Source organism: Marmota flaviventris, chromosome 6 (genome assembly GCF_047511675.1).
Source record: "Marmota flaviventris isolate mMarFla1 chromosome 6, mMarFla1.hap1, whole genome shotgun sequence".
Taxonomy (NCBI): domain Eukaryota; kingdom Metazoa; phylum Chordata; class Mammalia; order Rodentia; family Sciuridae; genus Marmota; species Marmota flaviventris.
Window position 1 is genome coordinate 134,153,209 of NC_092503.1, and position 20,186 is coordinate 134,173,394.

At 35.1% G+C, this 20,186-nt stretch overlaps 1 protein-coding gene across 2 annotated transcripts in view; it reads right to left on the reverse strand.

Annotated features, from left to right (window-relative positions):
* The window catches only part of Exoc2 (exocyst complex component 2), a 198,084-nt gene that overhangs the window by 34,528 nt on the left and 143,370 nt on the right, over nt 1-20,186 (reverse strand). For both annotated transcript variants that reach the window (XM_027954808.2, XM_071613618.1), the window contains exon 23: nt 16,316-16,457. In XM_027954808.2, the coding sequence (XP_027810609.1) occupies nt 16,316-16,457 (142 nt within the window). The remainder of the gene's footprint in view (nt 1-16,315; nt 16,458-20,186) is intronic.

The following is a 20,186-nucleotide window of genomic DNA, read 5'->3' on the forward strand; positions in this document are numbered from 1 at the left end:
TCTGGATTCCATCATCCAAAAAGCCAGGACTTGGTTATGGAGAGAAAAACACTTCAAAGTTATAGTTTTATAAATCTTCCTTATAACTCATCCCTGAATTGTTGGCTGAGGTGTTTTATTTGGAATAGGAATTAACACTGAAATAATGCTTTCTTTGTATATTATTAGAACACCACAAGTTTTATATTTGCTGAGATCAGCTCATATTTTTGCCTGCACACCTAGAACTGGTTCTCTAGATTTACCAAAGTAAACATTATAATCATTATCTCATTAATTATCACTAATTATTAATTATCATTAATCACAATTAACAGAGTATATCATATTAATTATAACGAACATTAACTCTTAGTAACATTATTTAGAAATGGAAGTGGATTAGTGCCTTATTAAAAGGGTTTGAGTGGCAAATGAAACCCTCCACCCCTTCTACCATGTGAAGATACAGGGTTTGTCCACCGCAGCAACAAGGTGTCATCTTGGAAGCGGACAGCAGGCCTCACCAGACATTGAATCTGCTGTCACCTTCATCTTGGACTTTCCAGCCTCCAGAACTGAGAAGTAAATTTCTGTTCTTTATAAATTACCCAATTGGTGCTATTTTCTTATAGCAGTTCAAAGGAACTAAGATGAAGAATAAGCCAGAAAGCAATATTGCAACAAACCTGTATATACCTCTCTGTGCCAGTACATAAAATGCATTTTAGTAAACTCTCCAGAAATTTTCAGAAAAAGATTTTCCCTACGAGTTGTTAAAGTTTAACAGCTGATGAGACTAATGTTTAAATAAAGATGAAAATTTAATGATATGGGCAAACAGCACAGACAAAACCTGAGTTCTGTGTACAGGAGCAAGTCTTACTTGTTTACTTTTACTTTTTTATCAATAAAACAAATTTATAATGGAAGTTATCCCCTCTGCTTGACATAATGAAACTTGAAGTTCTCTTCTAGCTTATTTTTCTGCCCTGATTAAAGCATTTAATTAACTTTCACTGCAATGTCTTAGTTGCTTACAAATCTTACTTGCAAGTCTGACTTACTCTGTACACAGAGTCAAATTTTAAATATTTTTAAAATTACAAAATTTAGTATGAAGAGAAAAATGTTGGAGGAAATAAAACCATACAAATAGACAAATTAAAAACTTTGAATATACAGATTAACATACTGATTTTCATTTTATTCTAGTCTTAATGTTCTAAATATGTATATTTCTGTATCTGTGAATTAAATTTAAACAGGGCATGAATGTGTAGTTTAATTTGGCCAGTGTGCAAAGCATAATTAGGTCCTTAAATTTGTACTGGTGATCTCACGGATTTTGTGATTGAATTGCTGTTTCCCAAATTCCTTTTTTTTAAAAGAGAGAGAGAGAGAGAGAGAGAGAGAGAGGAGAGAGAATTTTTTTAATATTTATTTTTCAGTTTTCGGCGGACACAACATGTTTGTTTGTATGTGGTGTTGAGGATCGAACCCGGGCCGCATGCATGCAGGTGAGCACGCTACTGCTTGAGCCACATCCCCAGCCCTCCCAAATTCCTTTTAAAAATGGAATTTAGGGACTGGGGTATGGATCAGTGGTAAAACACTTGCTTGCAATTGCAAGGTCCTGGCTTCAATACCCAGCACTGAAAAAAAGTACTCTCTTGAATGAAAACTATGTCTATTTCACATTAAATTTATATTCTGAATAAAGTGTTATTATTTGAACATAGTGTTAGGTATGTATGCTAGGGGAGCAAAACTGATCAGGACTAAGACATTGCAGTGAAAGTTACTTAAATGCTTTAACCAGGGAAAAAAAGGAAGCCAGAGGAAGAGAACTTCAAGTTTCATTATATCAAGTGGAGGGGATAAGTGGTTATAAATTTGTTTTATTGAGAAAACAATATACTCAGTGGAAAGAACAATTTCTTATAATCCTTATTCAGGTATCTATTGGGAAGAACCATCAGACGTAGCAATGGTATAATTATGTAGAGAGGTCATCTTGTGAAGAAATTAGCCTGGCTGCAGCCTTCTACATGCCCAGTAGAGCCATCTGTGACTACCAGAGCGGGCCTCTAATGAGGCTACTCACAGATGGCTGAGGTCCAGAGAAAGTGATTCTAAAGTGATAATCTGCTTTCTTAGTTTAAGAAGCAATGTTCCTAATACACATAACTGAGCAGTGATGTACAGTGAAATAAGTGAATTGAAGTAATGGATGTTTTCCCTTTGACTTCTAACCACATATAAAAGATAAGTTCCTACTCTAGAAAGTTTTACAAACTTAGTTTTGAATTTTTCATTTCTTCTAGCAAGAAGAGAAAAACAAACAAACCCAGGTCCACTACTTACTGAAATATGAAAATGCTTATCAGACAGTCTTCCCCAAGTTGTAAATACATCTTACTGTACATAATTGTGTTAATTGTTATAAAGCACATATCATAAAGGAAATCTCATTTATTTTTTCCTGATTCCACCCAAGTGCACAGTCCACTCACCTCACCCCAGGACTTCCTCTATAGCTTCCTAACTAATCTCTTCAGCAGAATGATAAAGTCCCACCTCCATCATCTAGTCCCCACTAGGCCATATTGCCATCACTACCTTAACAACTTCCCTTAAAGCATCTAACTTCAGTTTGATTAGTTTTATTTTTCTTTTGTTTTGTATTTGGTCTTTAATGTCTAGGAGTTTTGAATGCCCTAAATCATCTGAATTATTGGGATGTATCCCAAATCCTACTTGTTCCTTAAGATATCTACCCTATGATTACAGGCCAGGTTAAATTATCCCCAATTAGAAACAGCAGAATCAGAAGTTTGCAAGTCTTTGGAGGCCATTTCGATCAACAATATCTGGTGGCTGGCCACTCAGCATTGATGTGAACACTGCTGCTGGTAAAATATATATATATATTTCTTATAAGGATGACCATATTTTGGAAAATTCTAATGATAACTGCTATGTGATTTTAATTCTGCCTTCTCCAGCTATATAAAACTACTTTTCCTTTTTAAAAATGTAGATATAAGAAGATAGCTATTAAATCCATCTTTTTTTTTAGAGAGAGAGAGAGAGAGAATATTTTAATATTTATTTTTCAGTTTTCGGTGGACACAACATCTTTATTTTATTTTTATGTGGTGCTGAGGATCTAAACCAGCGCCCCACGCATGCCAGGCAAGCGCGTCACCGCTTGAGCCACATCCCCAGCCCAAATCCATCTTTAATCCCTTCTCTAGAATATAGTCTATCCTGACAACCATTTTCTCATATGGTTTGGTTTTAAGAGGTAATAGTTTGAGGACACAGGAATTTGCCACTTCTATCTTTGGATACCATACTATAGTAATTCCAACTCTCATTTCACTGGATACTTTAAAGCAGAAACATCACAGAGCACTTGGACAGTAGACCTGCAAACAACCTACAACTTTTAGAATTCATACACTGCCCCATATTAAGCTGTGTCTTCTCCTCCCTCTAGTTGTTAAAACTTGCCTACACCATAACTGTTCCTACATAATTTACATGTAATATCTTTTTTGTCTTTATGTTTCTAATTATGCCTTTTCTTTTTTGTATGCTTTTTTTCCTCATAATTCAATTTTTCTTGCATGACTTTAAATTTTTTTCTACTCAATGAACTCTTTTGAGGTAAAATTCATATACAGTGAAAGCAAAGATCTTTAGTGCATAATCCAATGGGATTTGATACAAGTGTGCAACTTTCTAGTTACTATCCAAATAAGATACAGATTATTTCTTTTTTGGAGGTAGAGGGGTACCAGGAATTGAACTCAGGGGCACTCAACCACTGAGCCACATCCCAGCCCTATTTCGAATTTTATTTAGAGACTGGGTCTCACCGAGTTTTTTAGTGCCTTGCTTTTGCTGAGGCTGGCATTGAACTCACAATCCTCCTGCTTCAGTCTCCCAAGCTACTAGGACTACAGGCATACGCCACTGCGCCCGGGTAGATACAAACCATTTCAATCACCCCTAATAGTTCCCTCCTGCCATCGTTTGGTCCATTACTACCACCCACCTCTAGCCATCTTGGATTAGTCAGCCTGTTCTTGACCTTCACTTAGATGGAATCCTATAGTATGTATTCTTGTACTTGAGCTTATTTGCTTATGTCTCCCTTTAAAGGGAGTAACAAGTCATCAGTCTATGGCACTATTAGGAGGTGGTTAAACCTTTAGGAAGTAGGGCCTAGTTTGAGGAAGCAGGTCACTGGGAATAAGCAGGCCTTTGAAAAATATATTTTGTCCCTGTCCCAGATTTGTTTCGGGCCACCATCAGGTGAGCAGTTTTGTTCTATAGTCCTTCTGCCATAATGTTCTGCCTCACCATAAGCCCAGAAATAATGAAGCTGGCTAACCATGGACTAAAACCTCCGAAATTGTAAACCAAAATAAACCTTTCCTACTGTAAGTTGAGTTTTTCAGGTATTCTTACACAGCAACAGAATTCTAACACAGAAAATTGGTACTGAAGAGGGGCTATTGCTGTGGTTATACCTGGCCATGAGATCTGGAAACCTTTGTAATTGGTTTGGGGGAGGAAGTCAGAAACATCTGGAGAAGTGGGCTAGAAAAGCTTAGAATGATGTAAGCAGAGCTTCATGGGCAATTTTGGTGGAAGCTAAGAAGAGAATGAGAGAATGCCAATGGGAATGCATATAGTAAAGGCTGGGCTCATGAGAGTTCAGATGGAAATGAGGATTCTACTGGGAAATGGACCAGAAGTCATTCATGTTACATTCTGGCAAAGAACTTGTCTACATTTTGTCCAAGTCACTCTAAGTGAGGGTGAATTTAAAGGTGATAGACTAAGTAATTTAACAGAGGAAATTTAAAAGCAGCACGCTTTCAGGCTTGCTGGTTGCATTAGTCAGATTTACAGTGAGAATCAGGAACAAAAAGTAGAGAAGAAATGTCTGAAAACTTGCAGGAAAGAAATGAGTGTAAACTTTTAGGCAAGGAGAGTGTGATTGTTAAAGAGATCAGTAATATTAAAAAGAAGCAAGTCACTTTGCAAAGGGACATAGAAAAGATGCCTAGAGGACTTCTAAGGAATAAGTAAGACTCTATCCCTCCCAGACTCAAAGGTGTTAAAAGGTATAAACCATTCATCTGAGAAGAAGCCCTTGGGCACCCTGCTCCCACAATAGCTTCCACAACAACTCAGAAGTTGTTGCCCCAGGACTTATTTCACCATGTTCAGCTATCCAGGCACTCAGAGGTCACCAAAGCCATGGCCCAAGCAGTCCCTGCTGCTGCCTGAGCTGGTGGCACAACTTAACATAATCCACGAAGTTCTGGTTTTGCAGGCATTCGGAATGTAAGAGTCTTATGATTATGTAGGCGTCCACTGAGATTTCAAAGGAAAGCCTGGGAGGCCAGGCAGTAGACGGCAGGGTCAAGGTCCCTACAGGTAACCCCTGAAAGCATGATATGTGAAAACTATGAGAGTGATGCCCAAAGCTGCAATGGAGACCCCAGGAAATTAGAGATGCCAAGATTGTGGAACATCTGCCAAGGAATCTGTAGGCAATGAGAGCTAACCTGTGGAGGGGCTCTCATTTCAGAACAAAGAAAAGGAAATGTGGCATTCAGTGTGCTTGCCAACTCTGCTGCAAATCTGTTATGACTCTGTCATAACTCAGTTATGTAAGAAGCTGTTGCAACTTTAGGTGCAACTCTATAGTATGAGAATACCCAATCAGAATGTGTATTGTCTTATATGGGAGACAAAAGAACTTGCAAGAGACACACCATGCTGCATTCCAGGCTCAGCCTTTAGATATAATCCACTGGGCAAGTGTTGACACTAATAAAAGCTGTTTCCTGCTGAACAGTGCCCTGTTTTACTGGGCGATAATCCCATTACAAGCCCAAGAGTGACCACATGGGCTATAGCTGACAAGACTATAGTGGAAGAGCCATCCAAGTCCTTTGTAGCTCACATCATGCCCTGGATGCTGAACATGGAACTACAGAATTTAATATTTGCCCTGCTGGGTTTGGGTTTTGCCCAATCTTTCTTTGTTATTTTCCTGTTATTCCCATTTTTAAAAGGAATTGTGCCATTGTATGTTTGAAGTATATAATTTGTCCTTTGATCTTTACAGCTAAGAGTTTCCTTGAATCTCAGAGGAGAGGAATAGATGCATTTTGCATTATGAGATGGACATGAGCCTTTGGAGGCCAGAGGTGAAATGTTATGGTTTGGATAGACATAGACTTCACACAAAAGGCTTGGTTGCCAGCCTGTGGCCCTAGTAGGAGATGGTACAACCTTTAGGAGATGGGGCCTAGTTGGAGGAAGGTCACTGGGAGCAGACCTTTGAAGGTACATTTTCTTCCTGTCTCTCTTCCCCCCAGTCCTAGTCATCACAGAGTGAGAAGCTTTACTATAACATGTCTTCAGCCATGATGTACTATCTCATCACAGGCCCAGAATTAATGAAGCCAGTCAACCATGAACTGAAACGTTTAAAACCTTGAGTCAAAATAAACCTTTCCTGCTTTTAGTTGATTATTCTCAGTTATCTTATCACAGTGATGGAAAACTGATGAATGCACTATCAATACTAGAGTTCTAGTTGTTCCACATCCTTTGCCAACATTAGTATTCCCAGTCTCTTAATTTTAGCTGTTCTCATGAGTCTGAAGTAGTATTTCACTATGATTTTCTTTGCCTTTCCCTGATTATAAATGCTGCTGTTTATTCTCAATCTGTTACTGGCCTTTTGTGTTTTTTTTTTTTCTTTTTAAAAAAGCTGTTTTTATTCACCTGTTGCAACATATCTGTTAACATTTCCTTTTGCCATGGACATGCTTTAGTGCTTTGTCAAAATAACTGACCATGTATACATGTGTTCTTTCTGTTCCACTGATCTATTTGTCCTTATGCTAATACTAAAGTTTCATTAGAGTAGCTCTACCAAGTCTTTACACCAAGCAGTGTGAACACACCGACTTCCTGTCCTTCATTAAGAATCTCTGGGTTATTCAAAACCCTCATTTTTCCAAATAAATTTTGGAACCACCTATTAATTACTCCCCACCCCTACCCCCCAAAAAAAGATACTGAGAATTGGGTTGGTAATGCACTGTATCTACAGATCAATTTGAGAGATCTGACTTCTTAATATTGAGATTTCCAATGCAAAAACACAGTTTATATATTCATTTATTTTAGTTTTATTTAATGAAATTACATTCAGTAGTAATTTTCCATTTCCAGTGAAGTCCTAAATGTATTTTGTTTGATTTATTCCTTATTCTTTAAGCATTTAATGATACCATAAAAGGAATTATTAAAATTTTATTTTCAATTTTTTGCTATATTTAACTGTTTTATGTTAAATATAACTGAATTTTGCATGTTGATTCTATATCCTGAGATCCTATAAATTCAATTATTAATTACAATAATTTTATAGATTCCTTAGAATATTCTATATAAACAGTGACATTGTCTTCGAATCAAAACAATTTTATCTTTTTTTTAATTTAATAACACTTGAATCTTTTTATTTTATTTTATTTTTATTGGTTGTTCAAAACATTACAAAGCTCTTGACATATCATATTTCATACATGTGATTCAGGTGGGTTTTGAACTCCCAATTTTACCCCAAATACAGATTGCAGAATCACGACGGTTACACATCTACATTTTTACATAATGCCCTATTAGTAACTGTTGTATTCTGCTACCTTTCCTATCCTCTACTATCTCCCCTCCCCTCCCCTCCCATCTTCTCTCTCTACCCCATCTACTGTAATTCATTTCTCTCCTTGTTTATTTTCCCATTCCCCTCACAACCTCTTATATGTAATTTTGTATAACAATGAGGATCTCCCTCCATTACCATGCAATTTCCCTTTTCTCTCCCTTTCCCTCCCACCTCATGTATCTGTTTAATGTTAATCTTTTCTTCCTGCTCTTCCTCCCTGCTTTGTTCTTAGTTGCTCTCATTGTATCAAAGAAGACATTTGGTATTTGTTTTTTAGGGATTGGCTAGCTTCACTAAGCATAATCTGCTCTAGTGCCATCCATTTCCCTGCAAATTCCATGATTTTGTCATTTTTTAGTGCTGTATAATACTCCATTGTGTATAAATGCCACATTTTTTTTATCCATTCATCTATTGAAGGGCATCTGGGTTGGTTCCACAGTCTAGCGATTGTGAATTGTGCTGCTATGAACATCAATGTAGCAGTATCCCTGTAGTACGCTCTTTTAAGGTCTTCAGGGAATAGTCCGAGAAGGGCAATAGCTGGGTCAAATGGTGGTTCCATTCCCAGCTTTCCCAGGAATCTCCATACTGCTTTCCAAATTGGCCGCACCAGTTTGCAGTCCCACCAGCAATGTACAAGAGTACCCTTTTCCCCACATCCTCTCCAGCACTTGTTGTTGTTTGACTTCATAATGGCTGCCAATTTTACTGGAGTGAGATGGTATCTTAGGGTGGTTTTGATTTGCATTTCTCTGACTGCTAGTGATGGTGAGCATTTTTTCATGTACTTGTTGATTGATTGTATGTCCTCCTCTGAGAAGTGTCTGTTCAGGTCCTTGGCCCATTTGTTGATTGGGTTATTTGTTTTCTTATTGTTTAATTTTTTGAGTTCTTTGTATACTCTGGATATTAGGGCTCTATCTGAAGTGTGAGGAGTAAAAATTTGTTCCCATGATGTGGGCTCCCTATTTACCTCTCTTTGTTATGGTTTGGATATGAGGTGTTCCCTAAAAGCTTGTATTAATGCAGGAGTATTCAGAGGTGAAATGATTAGATGATGAGAGCTAAAACCTAATCAGTCCATCTTAGAATGAAGTAACTGGATGGTAACTATAGGCAGGTAGGGCATGACTAGAGGAGGTGGGTCACTGGGTGGTGTGCCTTGGAAGGGTTCCTGAGGCCCTTCCCCTCCCTCTCTGTATTTCCCAGCTGCCAGGAACAGAGCAACACTCCTATGCCATACCTATCTGACATAACGTTCACCTCACTTTGGGCAGAGTGAGGGAGTTAGTTGGCTGATCATAAACTGAAACTCTGAAAGAGTGTGTCAAAAGAACTTTTCTTCCTCTAAGTGGTTCTTGTCAAGTATTTTGGTCACAATGACAAAAATGTCACTAACAACTAATACAACCTTTCCCCACTCCCACCAATCTTATGTTTTTTTTTTTTTTTTTCCTGCATTATGACAATAACTAGGACTTCCAGGATAATACTGAACAGAAATAGAGTAGACACCTCTGTCTCCTTTCTGATGCTACTGGGAAGTATTTCATGTTTCATTATCTTATTTTAGCCACAGGACTTTTGTAGATCCTTTTATCAGGTTTAGGAAGTTTCCTTCTATATCTAATTGGCTGAGACTTTTTATGATGAATTAATGTTGGGCTTTTGTGAAATATTTTCTTTACCTCTGCTGAGAGGCAAAGGTTATATGGCTTTTCTTTCTCAGGCTATTAATATAGTGATTAAGTTTCAAACATTGCACAAGCCTTTCATATCTGAAATAAACCTTGCTTGGTCATAATGTATTAGTACTCCATTATATGTATAATGTCACTTTATCTGAATTGCTAAAAATAATTGTAAAAAATTTTTTCTTCCAACGTTCATGAGGTAGATTGGGGTGTAATTTTCTTTCCTTGTAGTATTCTTGCCAGATTTCAGTTTGGGATTGTGCAGACCTCATAAAATGAGATTCAATATTCAATATTAAAAAATGAGATTTCTTCCACCAACATTTTCTGGTAAAATTTGTGTAAAACTGTTACTATTTCTTCCTTAAATGTTTCACAGAATTTATCAGTAAAAGTGTTTAAATAGGGAATTTTCTACAAAGAAAACTTTTTGATTGTGAATTCAGTTTAATGAATATATGGCTTTTTCTTGCATCAAACAATCATTTTTTTTAATTAGTGACAAAAGCAAAGTTTGCTTTTTTCATTTACTCATGTGTCAATCTTTTCTTTAGATTTGAGTTTCCATCTAGTATTACTTTCATCAGCTGTATTCCCTGTCTTACTTATCTGTGGCTTTCTGCTTGAGTGCTAGCCACAGGTGCTGCAACCTGGAGAGAGCCCTAAAGGGAAGCCGTGGAAAGACTTGCTTTGGTTTCTACAATTTCACTGAAGCACCCCCTTCCAGTTTCTGGTTTTGATGGCTCTTCTGTGCTTCTACATTGTGTGCAGAGTTTACAATTTAACTGTGGAAGGAGATACCTGATAAGTTTTCCACTATTGCTGGAATAAGAATTTCTCTGAAACTTATATTTTTGGTTCTGAGGAAGCACTAGTAAAGCATGCTAAATTTTGTCATTAATCTGAGGATGTTTCTATCACAAGATACACAAAAAGCATTGTAGAAACTTTGTAAGTATAATGTAACAGTGTTACATAAGCTAACTTCACTAGTTTTATTCCTCCATTTTCAAATGGTTAACAAAGTATTACACATTGTTTAAAAAAGAAGGGCTGGGGATGTGGCTCAAGCGGTAGCGCGCTCGCCTGGCATGTGTGCAGCCCCGGTTCGATCCTCAGCACCACATACAAACAAAGATGTTGTGTCTGCCAAAAACTAAAACAAAATAAATATTAAAAAAATTCTCTCTCTCTCTCTTTAAAAAAAAGAAAAAAGAAAATACACCTGCAGTGACTCCAGGCTTCCCTCTAAACTGATAGGAAGACATTCTGAATTTAAGTAGCATATACTTCCAAGAGAATATCAGGAAAAATGGTTTCATGGCTTGCTGAAACCTAGATTCATGAGTATCTTTTTCATATCAAACCAATTTCGTGTGTATGATGAAAATGAATTAGTGTCATGTATACTTTTTCTTCATGAGTATCCTGCCTCCATGGATAAAAATTTCTTTTTAAAAATAAGAATGTATGGGGCTGGGATTGTGGCTCAGCGGTGGAGCACTTACCTAGCACGGGCGGGAGGCCGGTTTGATTCTCAGCACCTCATAAAAATAAAGGCATTGTGTTGTGTCTATCTACAAAAAAGATGGATGGAAGGAGGGAAGGAAGGAGGGAAGGAAGGAAGGAAGGGGAAAAAAAGAATGTATGCTCCTCACAAATATTCCTCAAACACTAAACTTAAAATAGAAAATTAAAGTTTTCTGTGATTCTACTTCCCACCCTTATCAAGTCACATTTGTATATGACAAAATATGAACCTGATATGTTGTCTTTCTAAATAAAAATATGAGAAAAATGAATGCATTTTTCCTTGACCAGCATTTTCTACCAATACATGAACAATGTGTATGTCCCTCCCTCTCTCTGTGTAGGTAGAAAAATACCAAAATCTCTCTGTATCCATGGGGAATTGATTGCAGAACATTCCCCCAATGGAGACTGAATACCAAATCCACAGATATTCAAGTCCTTCATGTAAAGTAGTATGATATGTGCAAAACCTATAAATGTTCTTATCTCTAGATTATTTATATTACCTACTACAAAGTAAATGCTATGTATATTATTGTTAGGCTATATTGTTTACACAATAATAATAAGAAAAAAAGTCTGTTTGGGTTCCGTAAGATGCAATAATATTTTCAAATACAGTATTTTTTATTTGTGATTGGTTGAATCCACAGATGCATAACCTGCAGATACAGTGGCCAAATGTGTAAGTGTGTATATGATTCACATAAACATATCACAAATATAATATATGATTATTTTATATGGAGCCACAACATTTTAATGATCAATTTTCTCAGAGAGCAAGACCAAAATTTGACATTGCCTGCTAGTTTAAAGTTTTTTGAAAAATTAACCAAATATCCATTTTTTCCTTATCTCTGTTCTTCCAGTGTTTTTCTTATTCTCTAGAAATTCTAAACCAGACCCAAGCTTTTAATTTGAGTCATTAGATGCAGGCAATAACCTAATTATACAATGTCTCTTACAGAATTTATTTAAAATATTTGCAAGATATTTCTGAAAAGCAAAAATCTTAAAACTAAAATTGTTTTGAATAAAACAAACATACATATAAGAAATATGCATTTGCCTTTGTCTCCCACGATTTACATTCTCTCTCTGCCTTGCTTAGATATGCTGCCTAGCACACTGCTTTGACAACAGACAACTAATAACTCTTGCTCACTAAAGAAACTGGGCAGCACAGGGACTGTGATCTGACATATTACTAATGTATGGGAAATTATTCGACTCTGGTTATATGCACCATTTATGTAAGCAGTCAACTATGATATTATTTTTAGAATGTTCAGATGTATTCATGTCACAAATTACATAAACCATCTTCCCCTTCCCATTATAATTTCAATTATTATAATTAATTAAAAAGCACTTGAATTAAAATTCAATTAGGTGTTTTACTACATAAAATAATTAAGTTTAAATTCATTTTTTAAATGCCTTTAATGAATGAATATAAATTTAAACTTATATGCCTTTTGGAGAGAAAAGATAGCTAAAACCAGTATTTAAGAGAAAATTTAAAAGAAAGATTTTTAAATATACTATAAAGATATGAACTCCCATGTGTATATGAAAATGGAATTCAATAACATTCTCAAATTTATAGAATGCAAATCCTGTCGCTCTTGATAATTATGGATGACAGAACAATTAAAATCTTAAGAACAGTCAGTTATATGACTCAGAACTAGCCAGAATGATCTCTACTGACATAACAAATAAAGAGGTGACAACAATTTAAATATCCAACCGCCAGGTTAAAAAGCACACGTATGGCTTTAACGGATATTTTTTCTTGAATCATGAAATTAATCAACTGGATTTCTTTTTAATCACTACATAGAGTATTGAAAACTAAATTTAATGCTAACTACAGCAATAAATAATTACATGATTTTAAAATTCAGGCTCTGGAGATTAAAACTCTAAAGAAATATTAAAGTTGTGAATTGAAATTATTTTAGAAGATTAATAGTTAAACTTTTGACTGTTCACTTTACAAGGCTCAAGTCAACTTTAAACAAACTAAAAATCACTAGATGACTATGCAAGACTGAGGTTCGGGTGTACTCATGAAGTCAAAACTACACAAAAAACAGAACTAAATACAGTTTATAAAAGTGAAACAAACATGGACTACTTCTTAAATGCTTTTGGAATCAGAGAGAGTATATAAATTGCTGACATTAGGGTCCCATGTGCCATTTGCTTATGAAATAGTTTGTCTTTCTAAAAAACAACAACAAAAACTGAGCTGGGTTTAAAAAAAAAAAAAAAAAAGCCATGCCAGTTACTCATTTAGCCAGCAGAATTTTAATTTTGTATAGAGAAAAAAAAAATAGAAACTATTACATTTTTAGACTTCACATGGTTGAAAACCATGAAGACAACAGATAATAGACTTTGGGTATATGAAATAAATATGTTACAATGTGGGACTTGGACATCAAATGTCTTATTATCCAACTAGACACAATGGACACCTAAGATCCCTCTTAGCCTGATATTGCCACTCACACACTCCTTGCCTCTTGTTAATTTTCACTAAAGTGCTGTCACAGAACCCACATGGCCAGCACTGCGACCCAACAAAGCCCTTCAAGAAGTACAAAACTTCATGGAAGTCTCCTTCCCAAAGATACCTCTTAAAGAGGCAAAATGATGAGAAAGAATATCTATGTTCTACCCCAAGAGGAACTGTGCACTTCTGTTGATGTTTTTTAAGAGAAGCGGCAAGTATGATAAAGGGCCAATCAAGGAAAAACAGACATCTTCCACATTGGCAGCAAGTAAATTCTGTTTCTCTATAACAATTAGACCTTTTGATGAAGACATAAGATCCTCAATTCCAACTTGTTGCAGTAATGGAGGAATTAGTTGTGTCATGAGTGTTCCTATCACCACAGAAATATTGAAGCAAATTAATCACCTTGGACATACACAAAATAAGGTTAAGAACTGTTTGGGTGCTAACTTTTAATATCTAGTATAGGTTACTCATTGAAGGAAATATGAATTTTAACAAAACTCGTTTACACTTTCACTGAACAATATATTACTTTTACATAGTGATGCTACATAGAATTGCTGATGTGTTAGATATACTTGATTGTTTAAAATGCAACTGCCCAAAATTTAGGGAGTACATACAGCTGTCATGTGAGAATTAACAAAAGACAAGAAAATGAGCATTTACAACATTCATTTCAATGCACTTCAATAAGTATGAAAATCTCTTGGGTATAATTTATCAAAAAGTGAATAAGCATAATCATGGAAATGAATACTGTATGATGTACTTTACTACTGAAGAAAAATTTTAGAAAAATCACAGCAAAACCATATAGCAAACAATTGTAAGATAAACTGAGGAGTAACACACTTATGTACAAAGACTGCATATTAATAAACTTCATTCACTCAACACACACACACACACTGAACATCTTGTGTGCTAAACACTGGGAGCTCAGATGTGAAAATGATCCCTGCACTAAGGGTATTCAGTAAGGACAAGATAATAAATAATTCCCACATATACAGCACTCTAAGAACAGGAAACTGCTCTAGAAGCACAAGGTTAGAGGTATGCCAACTTCAACTAAGGACATGTAGAAGGGGGTCAGGCAGAGCTTCCAGGAGGAGGAATCATCTAGGAAATCAGGGAAGGACTGGAGTAAGCAGGATAGAGAGTGAAGCTAGAGGGAAGGGAGTGGACACAGGGCTTTGATGCTTGTTGCCTGCTGGAGGTACATGGAAAGAAGAAGGGCATATGGCAAGCATAGGTGAGTATATACAGGGCCTTGGCACTGCTTAAGAGTTTAGATTAGGGGATGGAAAGGATCCAATTTACATTTCAGAGGGATATGATTTTCAAAAAGGTAGAGGTAGAGGCAGCTGGACAGAGGTGAGGTGCTACGATATAGGGGCAGAAGCCCACATATCAAAGCTTCATGAAGCTGAGTGTATGATGGGAAAATACTGAAAAAATTATAAACAAGATTTTAACTGGATCTGATTTAGACTTTAAAAAAAGGAAATAGTTTTGAGTATGAACTGTAATCCATTTGGGGCACACAAAGTATGACTACAGAAAAGTAATGGAGATTACAGGGAAAAAGATCAAGATGGCAAGATGAAGGTATAAGGATATAACTACAATGATCATAATTTCAGAAAACTAAGTTACTGTGGTCACATACAATATTATTTATGATTGTTTTTGGTATCAATACATATGAACACATTTTATTACCATCTAATGAAATCATTACATAATAAGAAAACAAAAGACAAATACAGTGATTAATTAAAAGAACAAAGATTAAGCCAAACTTGTTAATAATTCACTATTACATCTATGTATGTATATCCAAAAAGAACCCATGTTACATGGGTTCTTTTTGGATATACATACATAGATGTATAGTACAAGCATGACATTTCTATATATGTCTAGTACAAGCATGACATTTCTATATAAGACCACTTCTATAAAAAATGTTAATAGATAACTTGGTTTTATGTATCCCACATTATTTTGTAAAAGGAAACAACTATTTGATCAATCAAAAAATTTATTTGATTCAAACAGCAATAATGATTTTTAAGACATATATTATAAAGTGATTTAAGCAATTTTCAAATAAAATCACAAAGATAACAGTGGTATATGTCAGTCATCCTTATGTAGCTAAATTTTCTTTGCTGAATTACTAGAATAATCTTAGTCCTACACATTTTCCTTCTATTCACTTTTTTAGCATCAATAATGAGGTCTTAAACAGAACTGACTAGTTTTCTTAAATAACTTTTTTGATGATGGTCACAAGGTCACTGCATGAAAATGTCACCCATAGTCACTCTATTGTATCTATCAAAAAACAAGTATGATAGAGAACAAGTATGTATTATTAGAATGTTCAATGATTATAAATAAGGTAAATTAATTTTCTCAGTGCCTCACACATACTAGGAAAGCACTCCACCACTAAGCCACAACCCCAGCCCCCATAGAGCATTAATAATAAAAAAAATGGACTGGGGTATAGCTCAGCAGTAGAGCACTTGCTAGCATGCATGAGTCTGAGTTCAATCAGCACTGCCAAAAAAAAAAAAGTGTACTAAATTCCAAACTATCAAAAAAAATGGGTTTGAGCTAATAAGTTGAAATAAAACTCATCTCCCACCCTCAGTAAGAATGAAAAAAAATTTGAATAAAGAGAAAAGCATTCTAAGCATATATTAATTGACAAAAGCACATCTATATCTACTATTAGCATAGATGCACTCAATTACTTTTAAAACTTCAGTTACTGTGTTTACTTACCTGTTGGAGGTAGGCAATCTTTCCAGTCAAAATAGCCTGCATAAATTCCAGGTTCCAAGGAGCCAACGATTGGATCTGCTTTCAGCTCAATGTAATTTTCAAAGAGTCTTTGGTCTAGTTCTTTCAGTGAGGCCATGCTAACCTAGAAACACAGAATAAAAAAATATGAGCTGCCTACCTAAAGGCAAAAGAAAAAGTAAAATAGTGTAAATAATAAATACTTCAGTATATTTTAAAAGTACTTACCAGTTTTAGGATTTTATTTTATCTATTTTAATAACAAAGGTCACTCTTAGCTATTTCACAAGAAATAATCTCCATCTATGAACTATAGATCATCTCTGAGAAAACTTTACTAAGCTTTCATTTGTATAAGCAAATAAAAAAAGCATTAAAAATACTAAACTGTTATCAGCCAATAAACTTCAATAAAAAGAGAACACCTATAATTCTAAAGACTCAGGAGGATGAGATAGGAGGATCACAAGTTCGAGACCACCAACTTGGCAAGTTGGCAAGCCCTGTCTCAAAATAAAAAAATAAAAAGGGCTGGCGACGCAGCTCAGGAGTGAAGCACCCTGGATTAAATGCCCAGCACAAAAATAATAAATAAGGAATCATGGAAGATAATAAAACTGTTTTTTTTTTCATATTAATTCATTCATTTAAGAGTATTATTAATAGTAACAAAACATGTTCTGACCCTCTAAAAACCCCAATGCAGCTTCCTTTCCTGGTTACAGCCCTCCTTGCTGTGGCTTACGAGTGGCTTGATGGAGAGGAGGCATCAGTTAGGACCTATGGTAACTCCAGAGTGCAGGGCTCCCTCCCTCAAAGGCAAATAAAACACTAAAGCCACTGGTGTAAGGACTACAAAGAGACAAGCCCTAGACAAAGTTCAGCCCATGTGATTCACCATGAGGTCCCCTGGTGGTAATGGAATCAGAACAGGGATGAGGATGTTGACAGCAGCCCCACATGAGTGTGCCTGTTCTCAATAGCACTCAAGAGGCCAAGAAGTTACAAAAGAGTGCATGTCTGCCCTAGGTTCTCTGCAGCAGATGGTGGCTAGTGTGCTTCCATGCTATTGGTTTGAGAAACACAAGCTTCTCTCCAATACTAGACCTGAGATTCCACAAAGTAACAATGGAAAAAAAACCATATATATGAAGGGTCAGCCTAAAAGAACACCCATCAACAAGTGGCATTCAGCTGTGAAAGATACAAGTGATAATCTAAACAGAAGAATAATAATGCTTAACGTGATTAAAGTATATCACAAAACAATATTTTATAGATAAGACACATAACTTGCATAGCTGTCAACTAAATAGATGGCCACTACTGAGACTGAAATGAAGTGCAAGTAGTACAGAAAAAAATGTAGAGAAGTAATAAGTAATGATAAGTATGAAAGAAGAGATTTGGAAGATAGATCCCAAGGCAGCAAAGAATAGAAATTCAAGTAGAGATATGTAAGCAATTAGAGAAAAGGTAATAATTAAACAACCCATAAAAGAATATCTAACTGGTTCTCAACCAGAGTTTGCAACTTGAATAGGCTTGTTGAATTGATGAAAACACTTCACACGTCTAGGCAGATACTAACGGTTCCAGTTTCTAAATTAAAAAAGAAAGAAACAGAAAATCTTTCAGGCTTCCAGATCAAAAAATAATTTATTGACAAAGGAGAAAGAATCAGAGTGACCTAAGATTTCTGACATGTAACAATGGAACCTGAAACCACTGGAATATCTTCAGGAATAAACGCATACAACCCAAGAGCCCTATATTTAGCTAAGACATCTTTCCCTCAACCAAGTCCAAGAAACATATTTTTGGTGTATTTAGCATGCATGAGCCTTGCGTTCAATCCCCAGCAGCCCCGTCATTAAGAAAAAAAAAAAAAAAAAACAAGAAGAAGAGAAATCATGGGAGCATCCAAAAGACAACAACTGAAGAGAATCTAACAACATATCAAAACCTATGTGGAGCCAGGCATGGTGGCACATGCCTGTAATCCCAGTGGCTATAGAGGCTGAGACGGAAGGATCACAAGTTCAAAGTCAGCCTTAGCAAAAGCGAGGCACTTAAGCAACTCAGTGAGACCCTGTCTCTAAATAAAATACAAAAAAGGGATGGGGATGTGGCTTAATGGTCAAGCACCCCTGAGTTCACTCCCCAGTACCAAAAAAGAAAAAAGAAGAAAAAAAAAAAACTATGTGGAAACAAAGCATTGGCAGAAAGAAATTTATATCCCTAAGTATTTAAAAAGAAAACCTTAAAATGGATAAAGCCTTAAAATTAATGTTTTAATCTTCTACTTCAAATAGCTATGAAAAGAGATATTAACCCAAAGAAAGCAGAAGGAAAAGATAAAAGCAGAAATAATTAAATTTTTTAAAAAGATGAATATTAATGCCAAAACATTAATGCCAAACACAGGTTCTCTGAAGAGAATAATAAAATTGATTAAATTCTTAGGCAAGACTGATGAAGAAATAAAGAAAAATTAGAATTTACTAATAACAGAAATGAAAATTGCCAATCTATTCATACTGTCAACTATTACATAGTTGATAGCTATGCAAGTTATGTATCTTTATAAAATATTGTTTTGTGATGTACTTTAATCACCTTAAGTATTATTATTCTTCTGTTCAGATTATCACTTGTATCTTTCACAGCTGAATGCCACTGTTTTCCTCAATTGTTCATTTTCCACTACTACAGACTCTATATTAAAAGGGTAGACAAAAGTCATTATATTTTTATGCCAATAAGTCTGACAACACTGAGGAAACTGACAAACTCCTGAAAAACATAGCTTTCAAAAACTGGCACAAGTTGTCTTATATTTATTAAAATAATTGAGTTGATTATTTTAAAAATGGATTTATATAATGAAAAATTTACACAATAAAAATCTCAGGCCTAAATAACTTTTCTGGTGAATTTCACCAAGCATTTGAGGAAGAAATTATATTACATAATGTTTTTCACAGAGACTGAGAGCATTTCCTACTTTAATGAAGCTGGTATAACCCTGGTATCAAAAACTTATAAGGACATGTACAACTTATCAATTTTTTGCCTATTTTTTATTTGTTCTAATAAGTATAGTACAAATAGAAGAATTAGAAGAAGGAGGGGGAAGACAGTGACAACGAAAATTAATTAACTAATTAATTAATTATGCATCATTGCCCTTGTGAACAAAGACATAAAAATCCTAATAAACTATTGGCAAATGTAATCTACTAACAAAAAAAAGACACAGAGTGGTATTGTTTCAATAGGTTAAAAAAAAAAGGTACTTATAAAATTCAATATATTTTCATGACAAAAATTCTCAATAAACTAGGAATAGAAAGAAAATCAATATTACAAGTGGCACATGCAAAAATGGCACAAACACAGAACGTTTATCACATGAGATAAGGAATAAGACAGTTATGTCCTCTTTCACCATTTATTTTTGAGGTCATACTAGAGGTCCTATCCATGTAATATATAAAGAGAAAACATTCAAAAAGTAAAAGTAGAATAGTCTATTCGTAGAAGACATGATGACACACCTTAAAAATCTAAACAAACTGACAAACTCATAAATGAAATAAACAAGTTTGTCAAGGCAGCAAAGTTAGTAACAAAAATCAATTGTACTTTTATATATTAAAAAGAAAAATTATCACATATTAAAATATTTACATTAGCATCAAAAAATATGTGGAATGAATTTTTTTAAAAAATATAGCAAAATCCCTATTGAAAACTATAAAAAGATGACCCAAATAAGTAAATAAGAATTGATACTGTCAATCTCCCAAATTCAATGAACTCCTAAAAAGACATATTTTGGTTGGTAAAA